General features: G+C 46.0%; 1 protein-coding gene across 1 annotated transcript; it reads left to right on the forward strand.

Moving 5' to 3' along the window:
• Nucleotides 1-1,186: 1,186 nt before the first annotated feature.
• LGI2 (leucine rich repeat LGI family member 2) lies at nucleotides 1,187-21,646 on the forward strand. The gene is made up of 8 exons (XM_055700765.1): nucleotides 1,187-1,474; nucleotides 1,556-1,627; nucleotides 4,470-4,541; nucleotides 7,748-7,819; nucleotides 8,382-8,453; nucleotides 9,567-9,736; nucleotides 14,874-15,038; nucleotides 17,686-21,646. Exons 1-8 carry the CDS (start codon nucleotides 1,272-1,274, stop codon nucleotides 18,501-18,503), a joined length of 1,644 nt encoding a protein of 547 aa, XP_055556740.1. The 5' UTR covers nucleotides 1,187-1,271; the 3' UTR covers nucleotides 18,504-21,646.
• The last annotated feature ends 1,069 nt before the right edge of the window (nucleotides 21,647-22,715 follow it).

Genomic DNA, 22,715 nt, shown 5'->3' on the forward strand with positions numbered 1-22,715 from the left:
TTAACTTGGGTGTTGCTCACACTTTGTGAATTTTTGCCTGCTGGACTGATTATGTATGGGTGGAGATGATGAAATCTGGGTCTGCTCAGCACGAAGAAGAGGAGGCTTACTGCTGTCTTTGGCTGCCTCGCGGGAGGCTATGTGGGAGCTGTGCAGTCAGTGGTGAGAGGCAGCAGGCACAAGTTGCAGCAGTGGGAGCTCTCATGAAAATTTTGCAACTGGCCCGTGCCGACCAAGAGGAGAGGCTCAGAGACAAGAGACAGAGTAACAAGAGCAATGCTTTTGTTCACGTGCATGGGGCATCGTCCCATTCAAATTGGGTCACCCCGAGTGTGGTTTTACACACAGCTCTGATCCCTTTCAAGTGTTCAGATACAACATGATTTGATCTATCATTTATTAACACGCGCACAGACTACTGCAAAGCAACTATAATTCTGTGGCGTCATCATCCATCTGCTTCTTTCTTGCTCTGGGTGTCCCTGGAGTGGTCTGGCTACAGTTATTGTGCTGCCAGATGATAGCGGGTTGCACAGCAGTGTCGGGGGTGGGGGGGGTGGGGTGGGGGGGGTGAGGATGCTGGTGTCACCTCAGTAGCCCAAGGGGTATCCCTTTTGCTTCAGGGTGGGGGCTGCCATCCTCGTCCTTGCAACGAGCTGGGGTCCTTTAGTAAGCATGACTATGCAGTGTGCAATGTATTACACATTGTATATGTATATACATATATGTATGTATATACAATGTATATACATCTATCTCCCTTAAGAAAGTTCGTACAGTTTCACGCTAGAAAGACTGCCTTACTTAAAAAGCGTGAGCCTTTCCTAACGAAATTCAGGCTAGCCGGCAGGGAGGTAACTCACGCCGGACACCGCACTAGGCGGCGGCGCAGGCTGCCCTGAGCAGCTGTACCGCTTTGTGTTTAACGTGAATTCCGACCCCGCGGCACGAGCAGCCGTCCTGACGCCGAGCGGCTCCTCTGACCCGCAGCTCTCTTGCGGGAACATCCCAGAAAACCAGCAGCCCCCGGACCGGCACCCCCGGGGCGCCGGGAGCGGGGGCACCCCGGGCTCTGCCCCCGGCAGGGCCAAGCCCCCGCCTCGCACCGCCCCTCGCACCGCCCGGCCGGCCGCGGCGGCGGGACCGGCCCGGCCCGGCCCGGCCCCGCAGCGCAGCGCAGCGCAGCGGCGGGGCGGCGCCGCGCTGATGTCAGGGCGCGGGAGGCGGCGGGGAGCGGCCGCCGGCCGGCGGGCAGCGGCGGCGGGGCCGGCATGGCGGGCCCGCTGCGGCTGCTGGCGCCCTGCGCCGCCACCGCGCTGCTGCCGCTGCTGCTGCCGCTGCTGCTGCTGCCGCCGCCCGCCGCCCCGCGGAGGCCAGCGCGCTGCGCGCCGCCCTGCAGCTGCTGGCGGGAGTCGGCGCTGTGCGTGGGGGCGGCGGGCGCGCCGCGCAGCCTGCCCGCCGGCCTGGGCTCCCTGTGAGTGCGGGGCGCGCCGCGCCGGGGGGCGGCGGGGGGCGCGGCGCCGGCCCGCCTGACGGGTGGCTGCTCTTTTTCCAGGAGCCTGGTAAACGGGACCTTCTCCGAAGTCAAGGACAGGATGTTTTCCCACCTGCCCTCCCTGCAGCTGCTGTAAGTATGGCACCGGGGAAGGCGGCGCCCAGGTAGCGCTCGCCCCTTCCTCCGCAGGGGTCCCGGGCGCCTGGCAGCCAGGCAGGGAGCGGGTGAACCCCCGTCTTGCGCAGCCGCCCGAGGTGGCCGCCGCTTGCCGCCCGAGGGATGCGTTTCCCGCTCGCAAACCACTTCATAAGCACGTATTTAGTTACTGAAGGAGGACAAAATGTTTTCCGGTGCCCTAAGCCCCTGTCGTGGGTTTCTTTTTTTAATTTCAGCTTTAATAAGTTTAGGGCCGGGTTGCTCACCCACCCACCCAGCCATCCCCGGAGTCCTGTGGTGGCTCCCACTCCTGCTCGCTGCGTGCCCGGGAGGCTCGCGCTGGCTCTGGGACGTCGCAGAGGCTGCGGGGACACACCTGGGAGAAAGCCCCCGTGCCTGAAGTGCTGGTGGTGTCCGCAGCGACCCTCCGTGCTTCAGCATCCAGCTCGGAGGGCAGCCCCGCAGATGGCTGCCGACCTGGTGGGCCTCCCAGGAGAGAGCATGGGCTCTGGGCGCTCCCACCTCGGGCAGGCCGTGGGGTCGTGCCCGTGGCATGGTGAGGTGTGTGCCGGCAGCTTGCGCAGCTTACCCAAACTTGCTTTGATTTAGCTGTCCGGGGGGGCAGCAGCTGGGAAGGCACAGAGTGCCCCGTGACCCCCCTGGGGAGCCTGGATGCTGGTTTCTCCAGTAGCCTACAGCAAAGCCAAGGTGCTGCTGTGCCCTGCCTAGCCCAGCACGGCCTGCCGGTGACGCCCCGTGCCGAGCGGGCAATTCCCACCTCCCCCTGTAAGGACCCGCTTACTCCCAGGCAAAGACACACTGCAAAGAAAAAATCAGCAAAAAGATGTGAGGCGTGCCAGAAACCCAGGGTAAGCACTTGCCAGAGAGCTAGGTGTTAAAATTGGTCTTAGCGAGAGGTAGTCCCTGAAAGCATCTAGTAGCCGGATGGCCAGCCTCTTCTCCTCAGGCATCGCCACCCCTTCTGACTCCAAGGCCTGTCTCGCTTGGGAGGAGCAGCACCCCATGGAAAATGCTGGGGAGAAGTGGGCGAAGCAAGGGCTGGAGGCTTTCACCTTCTTTTGCATGGCACTGGTCCCAAACCCAGGTTTTTGTGGGACTTGGGGGCCAGCACAGAGCCCTGGGCAGGGGGGCTTTGACCACCAGTGAATGGGGTCAAACAGCAGACCTGTGCCAGCTGGGAAAGGAGGGGGTGAGTCCAAGGGTGGGTTGAGAGAAAATGTCGATGGGGAATTAGAGACGGGGGGGAATCTGGCTTGTTTTGGATAGCGCTACTGGGAAGGGGGAGGAAGAGTAGCTGAAGGTTATCCCTTTTCCTCAGCTGTAGTAATAGATTTCCAGAAGGAGAAGTTGGGGGGTGTGGGGTGGTGGGATAGAGATCAGTTGTTGAGAAAGTCACAAGTTGCCCATCTCACTTTATGCAGTAAATCAGCTGTGGGAGCCAGAGGGCAGTGTCACCACCACCGCCACTACCTTGGGCCCTGACGGGTTTTGTTGCTGAGTGTAATTTGCGATATTTCCCATCAAACACGAGAAAAAGGAATAATTAAATGACAAAAGAGATACGTGCATACGTACCTCAGGACTATGTGTTCTGTGGCAGTAGCCATGGTAAAATAGTAACGCAAGGATTTATTTTTGATGGCAGTCTGCATCTTTGTCAGATTTCTTTGGGATAATTTAAGGAGCATTTGTCTAGTATTAGCATAATAACCGAGGATCACAGGGAAGGTTTGCATTTCATGTTCGTTAGTCTTCTAAATTAATTTTAGTAAAATGCCTAAAACCATATAGAAAGAGGATTAATAAGTTACTGTAATAAAGCGATTAGTAGAGGCATATTCAGTCATAGCAGAAAATTCTGAATTTTCCAAAAATGATTTGAGTAGTGTTTGATTTTTAGACCAAATAAAAAGTGTTGCTGTTTTCTTAAAAGGAGATCACTCTCTGTCCCTTTGAACATCATCATTGGAGATCATCCACGGTTGTGCTTTGATACAGCAAAGAAGGAACTTGGCTGGCAAAGCCTCTGTGGCATCCTTCTGACCCTGACTGCCTTGTCCTGGCTCAGGTGACAGCTGCTCCAGTGCAGCTCTAAAGTGTTTTGTCCCTGAAGTTCACATGGGAGGCCAAGGCAGTGGTGCCTGGAGCAGTCAGCACCACCGCTCTTCCTTGCTGCCTGCAGACACAGGACTTTGCTTTGCAAGGACAGCAGGACTTTCTCTCTCTAGCACTTTGGGCAGGTCTGTGTTTCCAGCTGACAAACTGGCTGTGTGACCTGTGTTTTGTCCTCCCCACGCTGGGGGCTGTAGCCTGTCTGTGGGTCAGTCTCGGAGCATCCCCCTGGGAGCGCAGAATGAGTGAGTGCTGAGGCAGTGCTGCGACTGCATAAAATGGGAGCTGGCGCTTGGGAACTCAGGAGTGGTGCTGCGATGATTTCTTGAAAATTGTCGGTGTGGCTGGAGGGGTGGTGGGCAACTGAGGTCTACACTCACCCTCTAAAGGTGGCTTGTCCTGCTCAGGGGACCAGAGAGTCAAGGGCCAGCTTGCATTTAACCAAAGTGAATGGCATGGCGAGCATTTTTCCTGGGGAGCAGTGGACATTAATTAGCATCACATTATGTCTTTGATATATTTTTTTTTATAGACCATGCCACGGTCTTTTATGTGTGCTGCATTGGTCGGGCAATATGGACTTAAGTCAGTAAGATTAGTTTGGTCATGGGCAATAAACACAACAAGCATAATCCAGCTTGTCAGGTTTTAATGTGCTTTCCTAATGCCTGCTCTCCATTTTCAGCTTGCTGAACTCCAACTCCTTCACTGTTATACGAGATGATGCCTTCGCTGGTCTCTTCCATCTAGAATACCTGTAAGTTTGGTGTTTTATGTCTTTCCCTGTCCTTTATAAATCAAGATGTTTTGATAAGTTGCCAAGATTCCTGCTGTGAAGTCTTAGTCTTCACTGTGGTTACCAGGAGCAGGGGAGATGAAGGATTTATGTTCCACTGTTGTGCAAATGTTCTTTACGGTGGCTCACCATTTTTCAGAGGTTGCAGTGGATTTTTGAAATACGCCATGAATGCAAGGTGGCTCTGTGCAGTTACAGTACACCGAAAAGGCATTGCTTAGCAAGAGCGTGTCTTGGCTTTCCAGCACAGTGCCATTGCTGTCGATGGGCTTTGAACCTCAGGAAGAGGTGGGGGAGCCGCTCCTGGATTGCTGGCGGCCTGAAGAGGAGTTGCAGAGTGTCCGTGTGCTGTCCAGAACAACCCTGATTACCAGACCAGCTCTCTTCCCCCAACTTTCTTCTCCAACTTAACCTTTTTTCTGATATCCCTTTAATGCCCATGGCATTTATTATTATATTACAAATAATAATAAATATATGAAAATATATTAATACACCATATATATTATTACAGTTATTTATAGTATAATTTACATTTATTTAACTCTCCTTTACGCAGTTGATTTTTACATTACCTTAATTTCCAAATCTATCTTTTTTGATTATTTTTTTTTAGTTTACTTTTTTTCTTTAAAAAAATTACTAGCCCTGGTACCAGGTTGTCCTCACTTCATACTCTGAAGAACTGCCATTTCTCTGTTGCTGGACGTGAGCTGGTATGTTTGAAACTCTGAATACGATCTGAAAAAAATTTCTTCTTTCCACCCACTTTCCTGTGCTGAAAGGCAGCTGTGGAAAACATTTCTGTCTTTTTCTAAAGGAAGAACAATGCTTATGGAACTGACTCTCGCTAAAGTCTTGCAGGCAAACAGGTATTAAGGTGGGATATATTCAGGATTAATAGTCTGATATGTGTGGAGCAGCCAACAATGGAATTTGCAGACAAAAAAACAGAGGATAATGGTAAATGGATATGCTAAAATCCATGATTCAGCTACATATGGATTTTTCAGAGATAGCGAGATATATAATAATTCTGTTTTCTGAGTGTCTAGAAGAAAAAAATTAATTTGCAATACATTTATGAAAAGAAAGAAAACCATGTTAATGTTTTTTCATTAATGACTTGCTTTCAAATGCTGATGAGCTCATCCCAGCAGTACATGCAGTTGTAATGGTTGCACTAATGACTGCAGCCAGATCCCTGTCCGAAAGGAAAAAGTCCTGCCCCTCCTCAGCTGGTCAAAGGGGAAATCCCTGGTTGCCAGGTGCAAGCCAGGGAACAGGATGTGGACCAGTAAAGCCTTACAGTTTCAATTTCCTTTAGCTGCAGCTGGACAAGTAGTCTCGGTTAATGGTTGTGGTCACCCTCCCTGCCAAGTCCACAGAGTTCTTCCTCTTCCCAGCAAATCGCACCTCCCGCTTTTGGGAACCGGGTGTGAGTGGCCTTTCTCTGGCGTGTTTTTTTGGCCATGTAGCTAGTAACACTCTTAAAGCTTCAATAACTCGTGTCTCAGCTACCAGTGATCAGACCTGATGGAGAATAAGAGAACCTCACTGACAAACAAGAATGACAAGTTCCTTTGTGTACAAAGCAAAGTCTCTGGATGAAAAGCAGCTGGGAAGCACCCACAGCAGATACATATATATCTACATCTCCAGCTGTGTCCTGCTGCGCTTGCAGCACTGATAATGGCATTCGATGCACCCTTAAACTAGCTGGCCCTGTGTGCAGAGGTTAGGTAAGACAGGTCTGATGAAGATGGGAGCTCTGCTGGTGAACAGAGTGGTGTTCCCAGGGTAGCATCCCTTTGAGGCCAGGTTTGGTGACTCAGGAATCCAGCAAATTACGAGTCCCAGCCCAAATTTGCATCGCCTTCCTGCAGCGTGTGCAGTGAAGCCATGTTTATTTGCACGGACCGGTGAGCTGGTGCTGTGCAGGGATGCCAGGTGCTGGTGAGGGTCTCAAGAGGCAGTTTAGCTCTCTGCTCTGTGGATTGAATTTGTGTCCTCACACAGCCTTGTAACACCGAACGCTCTTCTAACGTCTTCCATGTAGGCACAGCACTTTCTCATCCACACCCTTTGCATGTAGCCAGGGTCCCAGCCACTTCCTGAAGGATTTTGGCTGTGTCTAAACTGCAGAACCAAGAGCACTTGTCTCCTGCATCCCCATCTTGGTTCTCGGGAAAAGACTGTGGCTCATAGCATTTTTCCTCTCTTTCCCTGGAAGGCAAACAAGGATGCGTAGGAGGAAAGGAGACACTTTTATCTCATAAAACCTTTTATAAAGTCAGCATGCAGTTGTCATCATCCAAGTACAGCTGTACCATGCAATATCTTGATGGCCACCTGGCTGCAATCACTTTACAGGGCTGATGGTGTGTTTACGGATGCATCCTCGAGTGCTCAGGGGTCAAGATGCTCAAATATCAGCTCTTTCTTTAAATGCTGACATGGAGTCAGGAAGAGCAGCATGCTCTTGGAATTGATATGTGCCTGTCGTCATTCCCCCAGCGCACAAGGCCATGGCCTGTGTGCAGCCATCACCCTGCAGAGGTGGCATCCCAGCTGGAGAGATCTGAACTGTGGCACCGAGAAGAAGGCAGTGGCCTTGCCATTTATGCAGACTTGGGATGTCTGTGGTTCGAGTCATGGCTCCGGGGTGTGGAGGTGGCACTGCATGTGCAGCCACGGCAGCTGCCCCTCAGAGAGCCCGCCTGCAGCCTGGGCATCCCTGGCATCGCTGTGCTGCCCCATAGTTTTAAAACACAGGTGGTTTGTGAGAGGAAAGGAGGTCCTTTGCAAGTCCATCTCAGAATCCTCTCCTACGCAGGTCTCTTGCCACATGCGAAACATGCTGAGCAGACTTAACTGACAGAGGAATGACATTTTTGCTTTGTTCATTTTATTCCTCTTCTGCTGGATGTTTGTGTCATATGCTTTCGCTTGTGCTGCCTGGTACTCGCCTTGTTCTGTGCAGTCCACCCGAGGAGAGGGGAAAAGGGAACGTGAGCAGCTCCACCGAGATTTCCCCACCTTTAAGTCTAAAGGGGCTGCCCAGAAACCTGCTGAATTTGGGGACCATAAGTTAAAGCACTGGTGATGCTAATAATAATGTTAATTAAAGTATTTTATACTTTCCACCCCCCCCCCCCCCCCCCCAGATTCATTGAAGGAAACAAAATGGAAACAATTTCAAGAAATGCATTTCGTGGCCTTCGAGACCTGACTCACCTGTAAGTTATTTAACACTTAGCAGAGTAATTTGTACTTGAACAAAACACTTCTGGGGGACTGCTGGTTTTTCTGCTACGCACAAAACCTCCCTTTCCCTCTGTGCATCAGCTTCCCCCTGCTGTCAGCAATGTGCCCTCCACAAATTAAAAACTGGCCTTAAAAAAATTCCTGCTTGGGCAGCACCGCGGTGTGTTCGGCTGCCTGGGCACGCTCGCGGCTGGTGCCGGGGTGCGGCTGTCACGCACAGGTGCTGCACTGGTAGCACCACCACACTGCATACTCGTGATTAACATTCCTGTTTCTTTTCGGCATGCTCAGCGATTGCACTGTGTGCTACATTTGCACCTGGGCAGTAAAAAACTTTGTATCTTTTACCTTTATGTGAGCTTCAGGCAATCTCCATTCCTGAATGAGAATAATTTGTATGTGCCTGTAACTATTACCAATGCCAGTGGCTGGACAGTACTAGATAATTACTGACCTGTAGGTGAGCTCAGACTTAGTAAGAATCAGCCAGACAAGAGATAAGCATTGATACTAAGCTCTGATTTTCTTTTCTAGTTCTTTGGCCAATAACCATCTCAAAGCTCTGCCAAGGGATGTCTTCAGTGATTTAGATTCTTTAATTGAGCTGTAAGTAATGAGAATCTTTCTATTGACTGCCTGCTTCTGTCACTCTGTTACTCTGAGTTTTACGTTCTGGGTTTGTGAGGTGCCGTATCTGGTATCTGCACAGAAAAGAAATGTGTGTTTTGTTGTTCTAGCTTTTCTCTTTTTAAAATTGTTTACTTGGCAGCCTCCTCTAAAAGAACTGTTTCTCAAATCCCTGTTGCTTCTTGTGATGCTGTACATAGCTTGTGTTATTGTACTTCTTTCTGATGTTTCCTATGAATTGTTTTTTAGGGAAAGGGAGACAATGAGTTTTAGAGCTACAGTTTCTCTGAACGTTTTTTCCTGTTGTTGTTGCATGTATTCCCTGAGATTATCTTAGTAAAAGGCATTCATTAAAAAAACCCAAAATGCTTTTTTCTTGGTTTTGTGCAGTTGTAGCACATTGCTGACATACTGTCAGTGTTTTCTTGATGTAACTGAGCTGCTAGTCAGCTTCCCCTATTTTTGGCCTGGCTCTTCCAAACAGCAAAGTGTAATTGTAAGCCACAAAGATTGCCAAGGGATCGAAGAACAGGTACAGTGTTGAAATCGCACATACATTAGTAGGGGGAGGTCAAATTGACTCCACATCAGCAATGACTTGAAAAATAGAAGCCTTACATCTGTATTTTAATGTAATGCAGAAACAGTACCAGCAAGGCCACTCTGTCAACCAGCGGTACTGGAGTAGTTCAGGGAAGGAATGGGATTTATCTGTGTCAGCGGTAAATGGTGGGAATGGGGGTTGCAGCAGACAACCAGACTGTCAGAATTTATTATGTTACAGTCCTAATCCTATGAAAACTTATAAGCGTGAGTGACTTCAGACGTGAATCACAGTGCTCTATTACTACGACTACGTGTGAGCGTATTTCCTAGATTGAAACAGTTTTTCCAAGGACAGCACTCGGTGAAGGAGAGTCCCTAGTAAGAGACTCCCAATAAAACTTAAGAAACTTCCTTGTTCTCAGTTCAAAAACGATTAAAGGCTACTGAGATATTTTTAAATTCAGCATGTCAGGGTGATAACAGTTCTGTAGTATTCATATTGCTATCAACCTTTTCAAATATGTTTATTTCTGTGTGTTTTTTTAGAGATTTAAGGGGAAATAAATTTGAGTGTGACTGCAAAGCCAAGTGGTTGTTTTTGTGGTTAAAGATGACAAATTCCACTGTTTCTGATGTCCTGTGTATTGGTCCAGCAGAATATCAGGATAAGAAGTTAAATGATGTGACAAGTTTTGATTATGAATGCACCACTACAGGTATTCAGAATGTATATTTCTAAGCACACTACAAATGGTTAAATATCAGAAGTTTAGAATATACCCTTTCGCTTCTATAAGCATGACCTGGGGGGAGGAAAGGGTTACATACAAAGCACTTCTGAGTACTAGAACAAGCATAAAATGGGAAAATTACATTTGGAAGCCGAAGTAAGTACCGAGTTTTTATTTGGATTAAGTGATAATGGGAGAAGAGCTCTGAGTATTCATATTCCAAAAGACTTGATTATGACTCACTTTGTGACTTAATTTTCATCACAGAATGCTTTCTATTATCTGGAATAAGGCCATATAGTTATGGCAGATGAGCTTCCAAAAATCTCTGCATTTCACAGAAAGCAATGAAAAGAAGTTCAAATGATGTGGCTATATCTGTTATTTTTATTCAATAGGCCACGATTTAATAGCATCAAATGTGGCAGCAATACTGCCAGCAGTTCTTCATGGAACTCCATTAAATTAGAAATGTCCAATAATGTTCTGACTACTGTCTTGTTTAGGATCTTGATTTTTATTTTAGGTAATGTAAAGCATGCTGAAGGAAGTGAAGAGAAACTTGCATGTGGTTGTGGTTATGCTTATACTTTGTGACTGAACAGCCGTAGTTACCTGTCTTCGAATGTAGTCACATCATATAACTGAGAATATCAGCTACGAGTATTCTTTTTCATCTTTCATGTATGTGATATCAGCACTCTGCCTTTTTTCTATACAGTAATATCAGAGGCATTCAGGTTCTCATCTGTCGTTAAGTCAGTCATCATTATTAAAAGACAATAGAAAAGTTGATTACTATTAATGTGAAATGAAGTTTCAGGACAAGGTATGAAAGGTAACTGAAGGGCAATATGTAAAGGGAAAAAGAATGAACTCAGAATTTAAAAATCTGTCAGAAGAGCAGCAGAGGTAAAGTGCGATAATCTGCTACATAAAAGGATGTCAAAGCAGGAGAGCAATGTAGCTTAGAACAGTACCAAAGTTATGTTCCTGTGTCTGCCAAATCACCCAGATGCAAAAATACAAAGTAAAAGCAGACATTTTTTTATTTCAGTCTGGTTTAAGAAATTGCATAGCACTAACTGTGCAAGACCAAGCCTTATTTACCTGGTCCTCAGACCTATACTGACCTACCTGCCCTCTGTCATCTCTTAGATGACATCTCAATAGAAACCTATCTGTACATTTGCAACAAGCAAAATTCACCTGTAATGTTAGTCCCTTTGTCTGCTGTAAGCAAAATTACATCAAGCATAAATCTAATTCCACATGCTAAGGTGTTAGGTGGTGCAAGGATTGCCCAGCTAAATATTTGCTCAGATGCCATCAGAGAAGTGCTCTCCCAGCACAGCACATAGCTGTAATACATTCTTCAGACTGTAAAGGGTGTTTTCAAAGCAGTTATTCTCTGGCTGCTGTGAGGGAGGGCTGTGTGCCTAACCCGTCTGGCCTGGGGGTAGGAGCAGCAGGCTTCTCAGAGCTCCAGTGCTTGGTGGAAGTGGAGGATGCAGAATACGTGGAGCTCTGGCGTCCTTACAAAGTGTCCGAGAGGGACAGACTGCATGCAGAAACGAGCCATAAGAAAAAACAGGGATAAGTAGAGCAGAAATGCAAATCTTCAGGAGTGTGTCACCTCTGAGACAGCTTCACGTCCCCTGCACTGAACTGGAAGCTACCTTGCTGAAGCTGTAGCCTGCTGGTGGCCTTGGTGGTCTGCGGTGTCAGGCCACAGCTGATTTTTTCTTCTCTGCCATTGCCTCCCCAGATCCAAAGGGAGTGTAAATATGCCCACATGCATTCCTTGAGGACTGATTAGTCACAGACTCGGGCTTGTACCATACTCTGCAGTACAGCAACATCCCCTGTAGGTGTATTCCCCTTTCCTGCTCGGCGACAGGCAGCCTCTCAAGCCTCTTTCATTCATGTCAGTCTTTAGTATCATATTTCCCTCCTTTGCCAGGCAGGATCAGGCTTTCCGTCACTTCTGGTCTCTGGTACTCTGTGTTGAGCATAACTTGGATGTAGAATGTGGCAACAAAGCAGTTTGTTGGGTAAAATGTGCATCTCAGTGGCTCCAGCGAACTGCTACTATGGTAACAGGAGGAGAGATGGAAAGAGGGTGCTGCCAAATTAAAAAAAAAAAAGAGCCAAAGAACAAAGTAGTCCTATTGCTTCTTCACAGAGAAAGCAATTCATAGTGCTGGTGATCTGCACTTTTAACTCTTTGTGATAGCTTCTCTCTTTTCCATTTCCTCACAGCTTGCATCATGGAAGCACGTTAAGCTGTTTCACTTCGTTTCTTGTCTTTCTCCCGCAACAGTGTGTGAGGGGGCTGTGCTGTGGCTGTAAGCACGTCAGGGGAACCTGTCATTACTTTCAGGAGACTGGAAAACGGGCATCGTGCTCCCACAGTTGCTGGAAACAGGCTGTGTGCATGCCTAGACCTTGCTTTGCCCAGACGTGCTGGCAGGGATCATCCTACCGAGCTCTGGAATCTTGGTTTCCCCTTTCTTTACCCAGCTGGGGCTGCCTTGAAGAGATGGTCTTCTCTTTCCCTGCTGCCTGGAAGGAAGGTGCTCCTGTGCAGGAGATTACCTGTGCTGCTGTGGTGGGAGATGGGAAGGGATGGGTAACACTCCCTCATAGCGCTTCCAGCTCCCGGGTAGCCTCACCTGGAGCAGAAATCTCCACTGCAGGGAAGACGGGATGTGAGGAGAGGAGAACCCAGTCGTAGGATGCAGTTTAGGAGCTGCTGCCCAAGCAGATCATCGCTCCCTTTAGTGTCCTGCAGTGTTCCCCATGTGATGCCCCTCTGCTGTGCTAGCATCAGCGCTCCTGTGTGCTGGGATCAGCCAGAGCAGGGGCTGCTGGAAGGGAAATCAGCCCAACCACCAAGGTGCTGGGTCCCTCACCCATCATGGCTGATGCCAATCCAGCTGCAGAGGGAGTGGAGGCGGCGCGGTGGCTGGAGGCTGGGAGGACCACCCCAGCCCTCGGCTGGCAGAAAGCAGGTTAAACCCCTGTGTCCTGGGGCTGGGAGAGCAAAGCTGTGCATCAGGGCGAGAGGGAGAGCAGGACAGCCGTGCTGCTGACGGGCAAAGCGAGGGCCACATCCTCATCCTTCTCCTGTTGGGAAGATGTTGGGAAACCCCCACCCCCCAGCGCAGTATTTACTGTACAAGCCCTTCTAGCATTAAAGCAAGGCATGTGGACCTGCCTGTAAAACTAAATGGAGTCCCTAAGATGTAGATTTTTGGCAAGCCTGATGTGGCAGCACCTCCTTACTTTGTAACCCTCTTCTGCATTAGTCTGGTATTTCTGACTGGTGCTAAAACCAGTGTTTATTGCTTTTTACTGATTATGACTGCTTTTGTTACCCAATTTCACTCATGCAGTGACATAAAGAGCCCAGTGACAGGTACCAGTAAAAATAGCTGTGTTAACACTGAATCATTTCTGAATGAGCAGTGGGTATTAACACACAGACTGGTTTGGTTTAATTCACAGATTCCCTCAAAGTGTTTTACAACTGTTCAGATTTCAGGATACGTCTTTTTCAGGATTAGTTTTTTCGGGTTTTCTTCTCAAGATTTAAAAAATACTTTGATTTTCTATGACTGTATCTGCTATTCTCCCATTCTTAGCTACCTTTGATGATTTATGACTTGACTATTACTTTCTGCATACTTCGGTGTCAGTTTTCTCCAGTCCTTTTATTTTCCCAGTGAGAATAAAGATAACTTTCTTGTTCTCCTACCAGCATTTATGAATCAAGCCCAAACTCTATTTGTAATAGTCCTTCAAAGAATGGAGACTGTCATTTCTTTCGCAGCTGTAGAATCTGCTCTGTTTGTTTAATGGTAGTCATCTATCTTTATTCTCCGGAAGTGTAACTCCTCAAGGGCAAGGCTTTCAAGCATGCAGAGACAGAGAGTTCTTCATTCAAAAAACAATTATTTCATAATGCACCAAAATGAGGGACTCGAGTGAGGACTTAATTACCATTTCATCAAAATCCCTGGATGCCCAGGCCCTTCCAACGTAGGAGTGCGTGATGAAGGCATGTAGCAAATGGAGCTTGAAACAGAGCGGTGTGTGGTTCTGCAGAGAAACGCCATCACGGCAGAAGATGCATTTCCTTTTCTATATGTCTGTATCCATACATCACTTCAGCGCAGGCCCTTCTGCCACATTCTAGATCCAGGCACTGGCTTTTCTTTGTCAGCTCTGCTATACCAGTTTCTTTTCCTGATAATAATGACCTTGCCCAGCTGCCAGGCCACAGATCAAATTCAGACCCAAGCCTCCTTGCTTTGCCCCAGATTGGCTCTTTGCTGACTGCTGACTTCACCCAGGGTGAATTTTAGAGTTTAATCTACAAAGCCACTTAGATTTTAAGGCAAAATCTTGAATTTTGGAGTTACACTCCTAGTCTTTACAGGTTGCTTCAACTCCTCAGTCTTAGTGTCTAGGATAAGTTTTCCACTGGATAGTAGTTTGCAGGTTGGTTGTATTTTACGCCTAAACTACTTTACAATGCCCCGTAAAACGTTATGTTAACTGAGGTTTTGATTACACCATTTTGTCTATGGTCTAGCTGAAATGGGGTTATCCCCAGGCAAACTTCAGATATCATTTCACTTTCTGCCTGGTTTAGCATAACACAAATTGCTAGTGATTAAATTTGCATGACTTAAGAAGCTATTGGACTTCAGCTGGAAGTTGCTGTCTCTCAGCTTGAAAGTGATTCTAGCAAGGCCATTTCACTTGACGGGAAAGCAACTTCCAGCTGTGGGGAAAGAGACTTCTCTCTCAATAGCCTGATTTCATTGATACCAGCCAGCCTAGCTGGAAAACCTGATTTCTGCCACTGTTAACCTATTTGATCTCCTTGGCAACTCTATTTCCAGAGGACGGTTTATGACGCCTAAAGCAGGAGACGCTTTCCCCTGTTGCTGCATGCCTAGTGTGAGCGCCTACACTTCCATGGTAGTGTTATATACAAAATCCAGGATGTTTCACTCATTTTTCAGTGTAAATCATTGTAATGAGCCGCAGACCACTTACTCTGCATTTCCAGCCAGGATGTATCCTAACTGTTGTAAATGTATGTTTCTAGATTTTGTTGTTCACCAGATTTTGCCCTACCAGTCAGTTTCAGTGGATACGTTCAACTCCAAGAATGATGTGTTCGTTGCCATTGCTCAGCCCAGCATGGAGAACTGCATGGTGCTGGAGTGGGATCACATTGAAATGAATTTCAGGAGTTATGACAATATCACAGGTATATGAACACTGGGATTCCAGGCATTGATGAAGTGTTGGCGTTTCACAAAGATGATATTCATAGATGGGACCAGCTGATGGTTTCTGTCCTGAATCTGTGTTGAATTTGGTAGATCGAAGTGTGTAATGTTTGGACATGAGTAACTTCATGGAGCGGTGCATCTTGTTAATGCACACACATTTAACCTGGCTGTAGGACACAATCTAGGCTTTTTTTGTCTGATCTTGAAAATTGTTTTGAAGGCACAAACACTTGCTGTGATTGTCACGCCATGGCCCAGCTTAGCACTCACTGCCTGAATCACACTGTGAGTTGAAGTATATGTTGAAGGAGCCCTTACTCTTGCCGAAGTGCCTGCGAAATAGAATACAAAAATACTCTACTGCATGTAATAGGAAATAGGTCTGGAGGATGCTTCTAGGGTAGGCTGGCCAGGAAAGCGTGTTTCACAGCTTAAGGTGACATAGAGATACTTAAACCGTGGTTGTTACCTAAAGTCATGTGCTGTAAAGCTTTCATGTTTGCTTTCCATTTGCAAACATGCTGAATTAGCATCCTGGCCAGGTTGCTCATCAAACAAAAAGCCCATGTGGATGCCAGGTGATTTTCTAATGCTAACGACTGTTCTGTCCCAAACTGACACTCGTGGTGCTCAGTTATACCACTACAGCAGGGACAGAGTCTTTATTGCTGCTATACACTGCCCAATTTCCCAGATACTTCAAGCTACTGGTTCTGAAGACTCAGGAGCTAAATTTATCCACAGAGCAACCTTCCCTCCTGTTCCTTGTTACGTGTGATAAAGATTATTTTTCACCTTGCATTTTGGGAAACAAAGAATATGCTGTGTTGTCATCTGGTGTTGAAGCCTGCAAAGGCAGCAGGCACCTACCTCCTCAGATCAGCTATGTGTGTCACTGATGGAAGTTTACAAGATGCTACTCCTCCATCAGGAAATTCTGGAAATGAAAAGTTTTGCTTTTTTAGCTTTCATTGTATTTTGGTTGATTAGGGGGGAATATGTACCAGTGGATGTAAACTGAGAAGTCAGTGGCCCAAAGAGAGCTAACAGAGCTCTAGAAAAGCTCTGGAAATGAAATGTAGAGTTTGGGTCATTTCCAAAGGCAGCTGTCTTCTGGACGTATTTCACCTTCCTGTGAATGACGTGATCAGGAGACACTTCTGCTGGGGACTGGTGTGCTAGCTCCACACCCTGCCTACGTGCCCAGGCTCGTTTCTCGAACAACTGCCCAATGTTCCTGTGGGCCTGAGCTTGAGCTCTGGACTCTTGAATGTAACTGAGAGATTTTGCCAGGGGACACAGGCACATAAAGAGCCTCTTGTGGAGCCTAAAAAGTGTTTTGTCGAGCTCAGGAGCTAGCTATGTGCTCTGTGGGGAGTTTTATTGCTAACTGTGTGCTTGGCATTCGGGTATCTGAGTTTAGCCCTTTACAACATGGGCTTACAGAGCTGAGCTAGTTGTCGAGATTGCCTTTGCAGTCAACACGCAGAGAACAGGCATTGCTGTCCTCTGCAAAAGGAGACATCCAGGCTGGGTGAAATCTTTTCTGGAGCGCTTCTTAACTAAGTTAGTCCAGAAAGAGCCTGGATGATCAACTCGAGCGTTCATGTCTACGCTGCAGACAGATACCTTATGGTACTTGAGATGAATCCCCCACCTCCTGCACTGGGAGGGTTGTAGATCATCCCAGGCTGGCTGTGAAACAGCTACGGGTAGGGGACGAGCAGAGGTGCCGGAGCAAGTCTCCTGTAGTGACTGTGACCAAGCACGCACAGGGGAATCTGTGTGGTTATGGTTCTGCTTCAACGGTGCACTTCAGAGAGGAATTCTTCTCTTCTCTTCTTCCAACAAAACCTTTTGCAAACAGTCTAATTGTTACTTTCCTGACGTGTAGTGTATAGTGACTTGACATTCTCAGAATGGGCCATAACCTGATCTGTTCTAATCTGACAACTGCAATATTCCTAAATATTTCTAGTTTAACATAATCTCAGGAATACTTAACAGAAACAACATAATTAGATTTATCTTTTTCATCCTGCTGTCAGGTGATATATCCACAAGATGCATTGATATTTCTATTTACAGCAGAAAAAGCTGACTCTGGCCCTCTTGCACCAAGAGAAATAGACTATATTTCATTCTTCTAGTTAAGCTGGAAAGATGGACATTCAAGGAATAAGAGAATTTCAGCTGCCTACTGAGTCATGAGATGACAACTCTTGATATTTTGCAATAATAAAATTTTGCTTAAATAATTGTTTTGGATATTAGGGGGCATGTGTTTGAACAAAGAAAGGAAGAAAAATTATTTTGGATAAAAAGGAATGAGCATTTTAGGGTGGATGAAAAGGAATGAGCATTTTAGGGTGCATCATACTTGCACAATTTGAGGGCTGTGACATTTCCAACATTTGAAGTCATCTTTCCAGTTATTGGGGAGAAAAAATCATGAAAAGAAGCTCTGATGGCATGTAGCAGAAGGCAAAATTAGGAGATGGTGTGACTTTAAAAAAGGGGAGGGGTGATTTTGGTAATCTTTCTGTGGCTCTAAGGGTGCTTTGTACTGTGCTAATATATATATATATATGCTTTTTTTTTTTTTTTTCCTTTGGGCTATAGGTCAGTCCATAGTGGGATGTAAAGCCATTCTTGTTGGTGACCAAGTCTTTGTGGTGGTGGCACAGCTCTTTGGTGGCTCACACATTTACAAGTATGATGAAAGCTGGACGAAGTTTGTCAAATTCCAGGATATCGAAGTATCTCGCATTTCCAAGCCAAATGATATAGAACTTTTTGAGATAGACAGTGAAATGTTTTTTGTCATAGCAGATAGCTCTAAAGCAGGTTTGTCAACAGTGTACAAGTGGAATAACAAAGGATTTTACTCATACCAGTCCCTTCATGAGTGGTTCAGGGACACCGATGCCGAGTTTCTTGATATAGATGGGAAGTCACATTTAATCCTCTCTAGCCGTTCCCAGGTTCCCATTATACTCCAGTGGAACAAAGTTTCCAAAAAGTTTGTCCCACACAGTGAAATCCCCAACATGGAAGATGTCTTGGCTGTGAAGAGTTTCAGGATGCAAGATAGCCTATACATCACACTCACGAGATTCATCGGTGACTCCAGAGTTATGAAATGGAATAGCAAACAGTTTGTGGAGATACAGGCTCTTCCATCCCGAGGAGCCATGACGCTGCAGCCTTTCTCCTTCAAGAACAATTACTACCTAGCCTTGGGAAGTGACTATACCTTCTCCCAGATTTACCAGTGGGATGGTGAAAAGAAGATCTTCAGATTATTTAAAGAAATCTATGTGCAAGCACCACGGTCTTTCACAGCTGTGTCAACGGATCGAAGAGATTTTTTTTTTGCCTCTAGTTTTAAAGGAAACACTCAAATATTTGAACATATCATCATTGACTTGAGTTTATGAAAAGCTGCTGGAGTGAAATTTGTGTAGAATGACATTTATACACAAACAAAACAAAAAGAGACCTTTCTAAAAACAGGGTGCACCTATGGAGTATGATGACATTTTCTGAACTTTTAAAACTTGCATATTAATCAGGGATTGCATTTACTTGGTTACTGCATGACATGTCCGTTCTATCCTTTTTCAAAGATACATTGCAATCTGCAGTCATTCAGAGGAGAGTGCAGTGCATTAGGATAAATGTTGACATCTAAAAGAATAACCTAAATTTTATGCAGAAAACTACCCTGAATTGAATATCTCATAAAGTGAAGAGTAAGCCATACAAAGCATAGAAATGATCTTGACTCTTAAACTAACGTGTTAGTAATGATTTTAAGACTAGAGCCAGTTCTTCACAGTTGCCGATGAATTGTGAAAGTAAACAGTAATATTCCAGAATACACTTTATTTTTGTTTCTTGAGGTCTGTCTTCAAAATCTGCCTTTGTGGTTTATAATAGGTCTGGGGCATCATTTTAATTCATTGTAGGTTAAAGGGAAAGTAAAAACCTATTGCCATTTTTCTTCCATTATTCACTATTTCAGCAACAAACTGTGCATAACAAGTAGCCCATCCCACAGTAACTGGGTAGGCAGGAAAAGAAGAGTATGTCACTTCTGGAGCAAATAACAGAGTTCTGCATGGTGCCGTGAATGAATCAACTACAAATTCCATCCACTTTCTGGTTTAATAGGTGTCCCAGAAATCCCCCCCATTTTGCCCTAGTTCATTGTTTTCCTGATGATCCCAGTAGATTCTGGGGTCTTTACTTTAAACAAGTAAATCTGTTGTGATTTCTCACTCTAGAAGGCACAGCTTAAGCTTAGCCTGAAACAAACACTATATTCATGTCCTCCATGCTGTAGCTCCTCTGCAATGAGATGATCTATTCTCCAGTGTTCCTTTCTCAGTACAGCTCACGAGCCATAAATTCAGGTTTGGGTCATCACAAGCTGTTTTTGGGAAATCCTGCTTCTGGCTGAGATCTAAATATGACTCCAGTATCGCTGAGTCTTTTGAAACGAAGGCAGCTGGAGCTGCTTCAGGTTAGAGCTAACCCTGCCTCCAGGAAGGATTTCCTCTTGCTGGCTCCGGACTTTTGCCAGGTTGCCAATCCACTGAAGGGTAAGCAGGATGACGTGAACAGACCGTGCTGTGTTGGTGTTTTGGGTGGCTACAGGCTAAGGCATTCAGTCAGCCTAAACAGGGCAGTCCTGGCACACAGAGTCTCTTGTCAGGATAAGAGCAAGGCGCCATTTTCCTGTAAAGGCGCTCCACCGTCCTTACTCAACAAAATTGTGTATCAGAGCCCCCAATTGTTCACTTACACAACATGTTTCTTTACATTTTCATACCACTTAGCATATGAGGGTTGTTTTATTATGTCTTGCTGCTGCACTGCTGCATTGCATAATAGGGAGGCTTTGCGTAAAGCGGGCAGAGCAAAGGAAATTGTCCTTTATTCGTTCATACTCAGGGCTATCTCACCTTCTGTGTGCTGAGCGAGCTTCACATTTTTGCCCTGGACATGTGAAACATGGCCTATTATCACAAACAGAGATGTTCACATAGGCTTTCCAACATCCAAGCTGCAGGAGGATTACGCACAAGGACTCCTGTGAGGAGCCCTAACCTACCAGTGACCTGACACATCACAGCCTTCCCTAACTTTTGCCTCACTGCTATGAAATAAAATTACTGGTCTGTCAGAGACATAACTAATTTTATTCAGTTTTTAAATTATGTGTTAGGGTTTTTTTTTTTCTATGGACATGCTCATTCTGGTTTTATTTTTAATCACGTTGGCAACTTCGCCCATCCAGCTGCCTGAACTATTGAGCGCTGCCCTCCAGATCCCAGTGTGGTGTCAGTCCTGGTGCTTCAATCAGACCAGTAGATGCAAACCAACCCTCTGCAGCAGGTTTTAGCATTGCCTCTCCCAGGATTAAGCTAACAAATCCGACAAAATGAAGAGATTACTCATGTGTCTGACAGTGAACACACTTTCATGCCACGTTCCCAGTTTACTTTTTAAAGCAGGTATGGCTGGCAAGCAATGTTTCTTTAACCTGTGTTGTGGGAAGGCATTTTGTATTATTTCTCTGCTAAGAGTGCATGTTTAAATAGAGGCAGATTTTCTGATGAGGAGGGGCATTTCTCAGTGCACCAGGACTTTCTTTCAGGGCTGTGAGTACTGTTCCCTCAGCAAGGGGCACCACTCAGAGCTAAAAGCTGGTTTAGAGAAATTGGATCTTGGCATTTTTTTCTTGAAGGGAAGCAAGAGGATGGTGGGAAAGAGCTTGTGTATCGCATACCAGGAGATTGTACTGTTTCGAGAGCCAAGGGGATTTTGAGACTTGGCTATCAAGTTGAATTAAATTTAAATGGTCTCTGCAGAGGCAGGCTTAATAAAGAGGATAAAGTGATCCACAGGAGTCTAGCTCGTTCACACAGGACCAGAAGAAGAAAGTGAGGGAAATGAATTCTGCAGGCAGGCTGCTGCTCCTGCCGAGTAGCTGTGTTGGGTGGTCAGAAAGCCCAACTTTGCATCCCTCCTGGCTTCAGGAGGCGCCTGGAGTCGGACGCCAGCCTGTCCTGCTGAGTTAGTGCACAGGAGGTCAGAGCAGCTAAGAGGGCAGGCAAAGAGCACCACTTGAAGAAGAAAAGGTTATCGTACATTTCACAGGATTAAACAAAGGCAGGGTCTCAAAAAGCCTTGTTCTGCTCTTTCCCAAGGAAAAGCCTTTCCAAATGCAACAATGGTTTTGTCTCCGTAGCCTATATTGTGTAATGGAAATTGTTTTGAATACTAAATAAACCATGCATAGCCATAATTTATTGCAATTGTTAAGACCATCAGGACAGCGAGAAAGGATAACAGAACATGCCACCTGGTAATTTTTAATGTATTCTAAAATATATACAACTATGTAAAGAACAGTAGTTTATATAAGCATAGATTTAATACGATGTGATAGCTACAGTGGGAGCATTTTAAGGCTGTATATACATTGAGCTTTTTTAGTAAAGAGGAGCTGATGCAGTCTATGCTAGACACGTGTGTACTCTTTCAATGTATGAATAAAATGTAGTTAATGAGATTAATAGTGGTGCGTTGTGCATGTTAAATTATCCATGCTGTGAAGATCCACACTGCCAGAGGGATGTACAAGGTGTGCAAACGGGTCCTTGTCCGTTCATGATCGGTTTTGGCTTTTGAAAACGTGGAGGAAGCTGTGCTCGGCCTCATTAAATTCAGTTTCTGTGCCTGAGGTAGCTCGGACCTCCAAGGTTTTGCTCTTCCCTGGCTTTCCCCTTCACTCTTTCCTTACACCCCATCTAGTGTCACGAGGATGTAATGCAGCTATTACTACGATTCCCGGTTAACGGGGAACTCGGTTGTTTCCTTCCTTTCTTTCTTACCACAAAACCAAGAGGTCTTCATAAATAATTTTCAAAAGATACTGAAGTGGGTTTATTACATGCAGAGTGGATAAGAATCAAGCCCAAAAATGAATCCCTAGACTTTCAGATCTTTGCTGTGAGGTCTCTTAAGATTTGTTAAATTTTACTGAATCATTGGCATTTACTCTGAGATTGCAAAAATAAATATAAATCTATCAACAGTGAATACATTTTACTTAAAGAAATCCTTGAGCATTATCCACTGATCCTGCCAGTCACTAATGCTGGGGATAATTCCTCTTGTTTTCTTTCTTCAGAAACAGTGCGATTCTCTGTAACTAATTACAGGCTCGTGCAATCAAAGAGATGTCCGCTGTACCATAACGGGGTGCAGTTGGTCTGGGACCATTGCTTTCCTTTTGGGTATTCCACCTTTTTATGAGTCGGCAGCCCTTGTGGCGTGGTATCGTGGCTGCATTCAGCTTGAGCCCTCAGCACAGGAAAGACATGGACTTGTTGGGGCGGGTCCCCAGAGGGCCACAGAAATGATCAGAGGGCTGGAGCACCTCTCCTGTGAAGAAAAGCTGAGAGACTTAGGGCTGTTCAGCCTGGAGAAGAGAAGGGTCCAGGGAGACCTTATTGCAGCATTTAAATACTCAAAGAAGGCTTGTCAGAAAGATGGGGACATAGTAGCGCCGGTTGCGATAGGACAAGGGGTAATGGTTTTAAGCTAAAAGAGGGAAGATACAGACTAGATGCAAGGAA

This window comes from Falco cherrug, chromosome 1 (assembly GCF_023634085.1).
Source record: "Falco cherrug isolate bFalChe1 chromosome 1, bFalChe1.pri, whole genome shotgun sequence".
Taxonomy (NCBI): Eukaryota; Metazoa; Chordata; class Aves; order Falconiformes; family Falconidae; genus Falco; species Falco cherrug.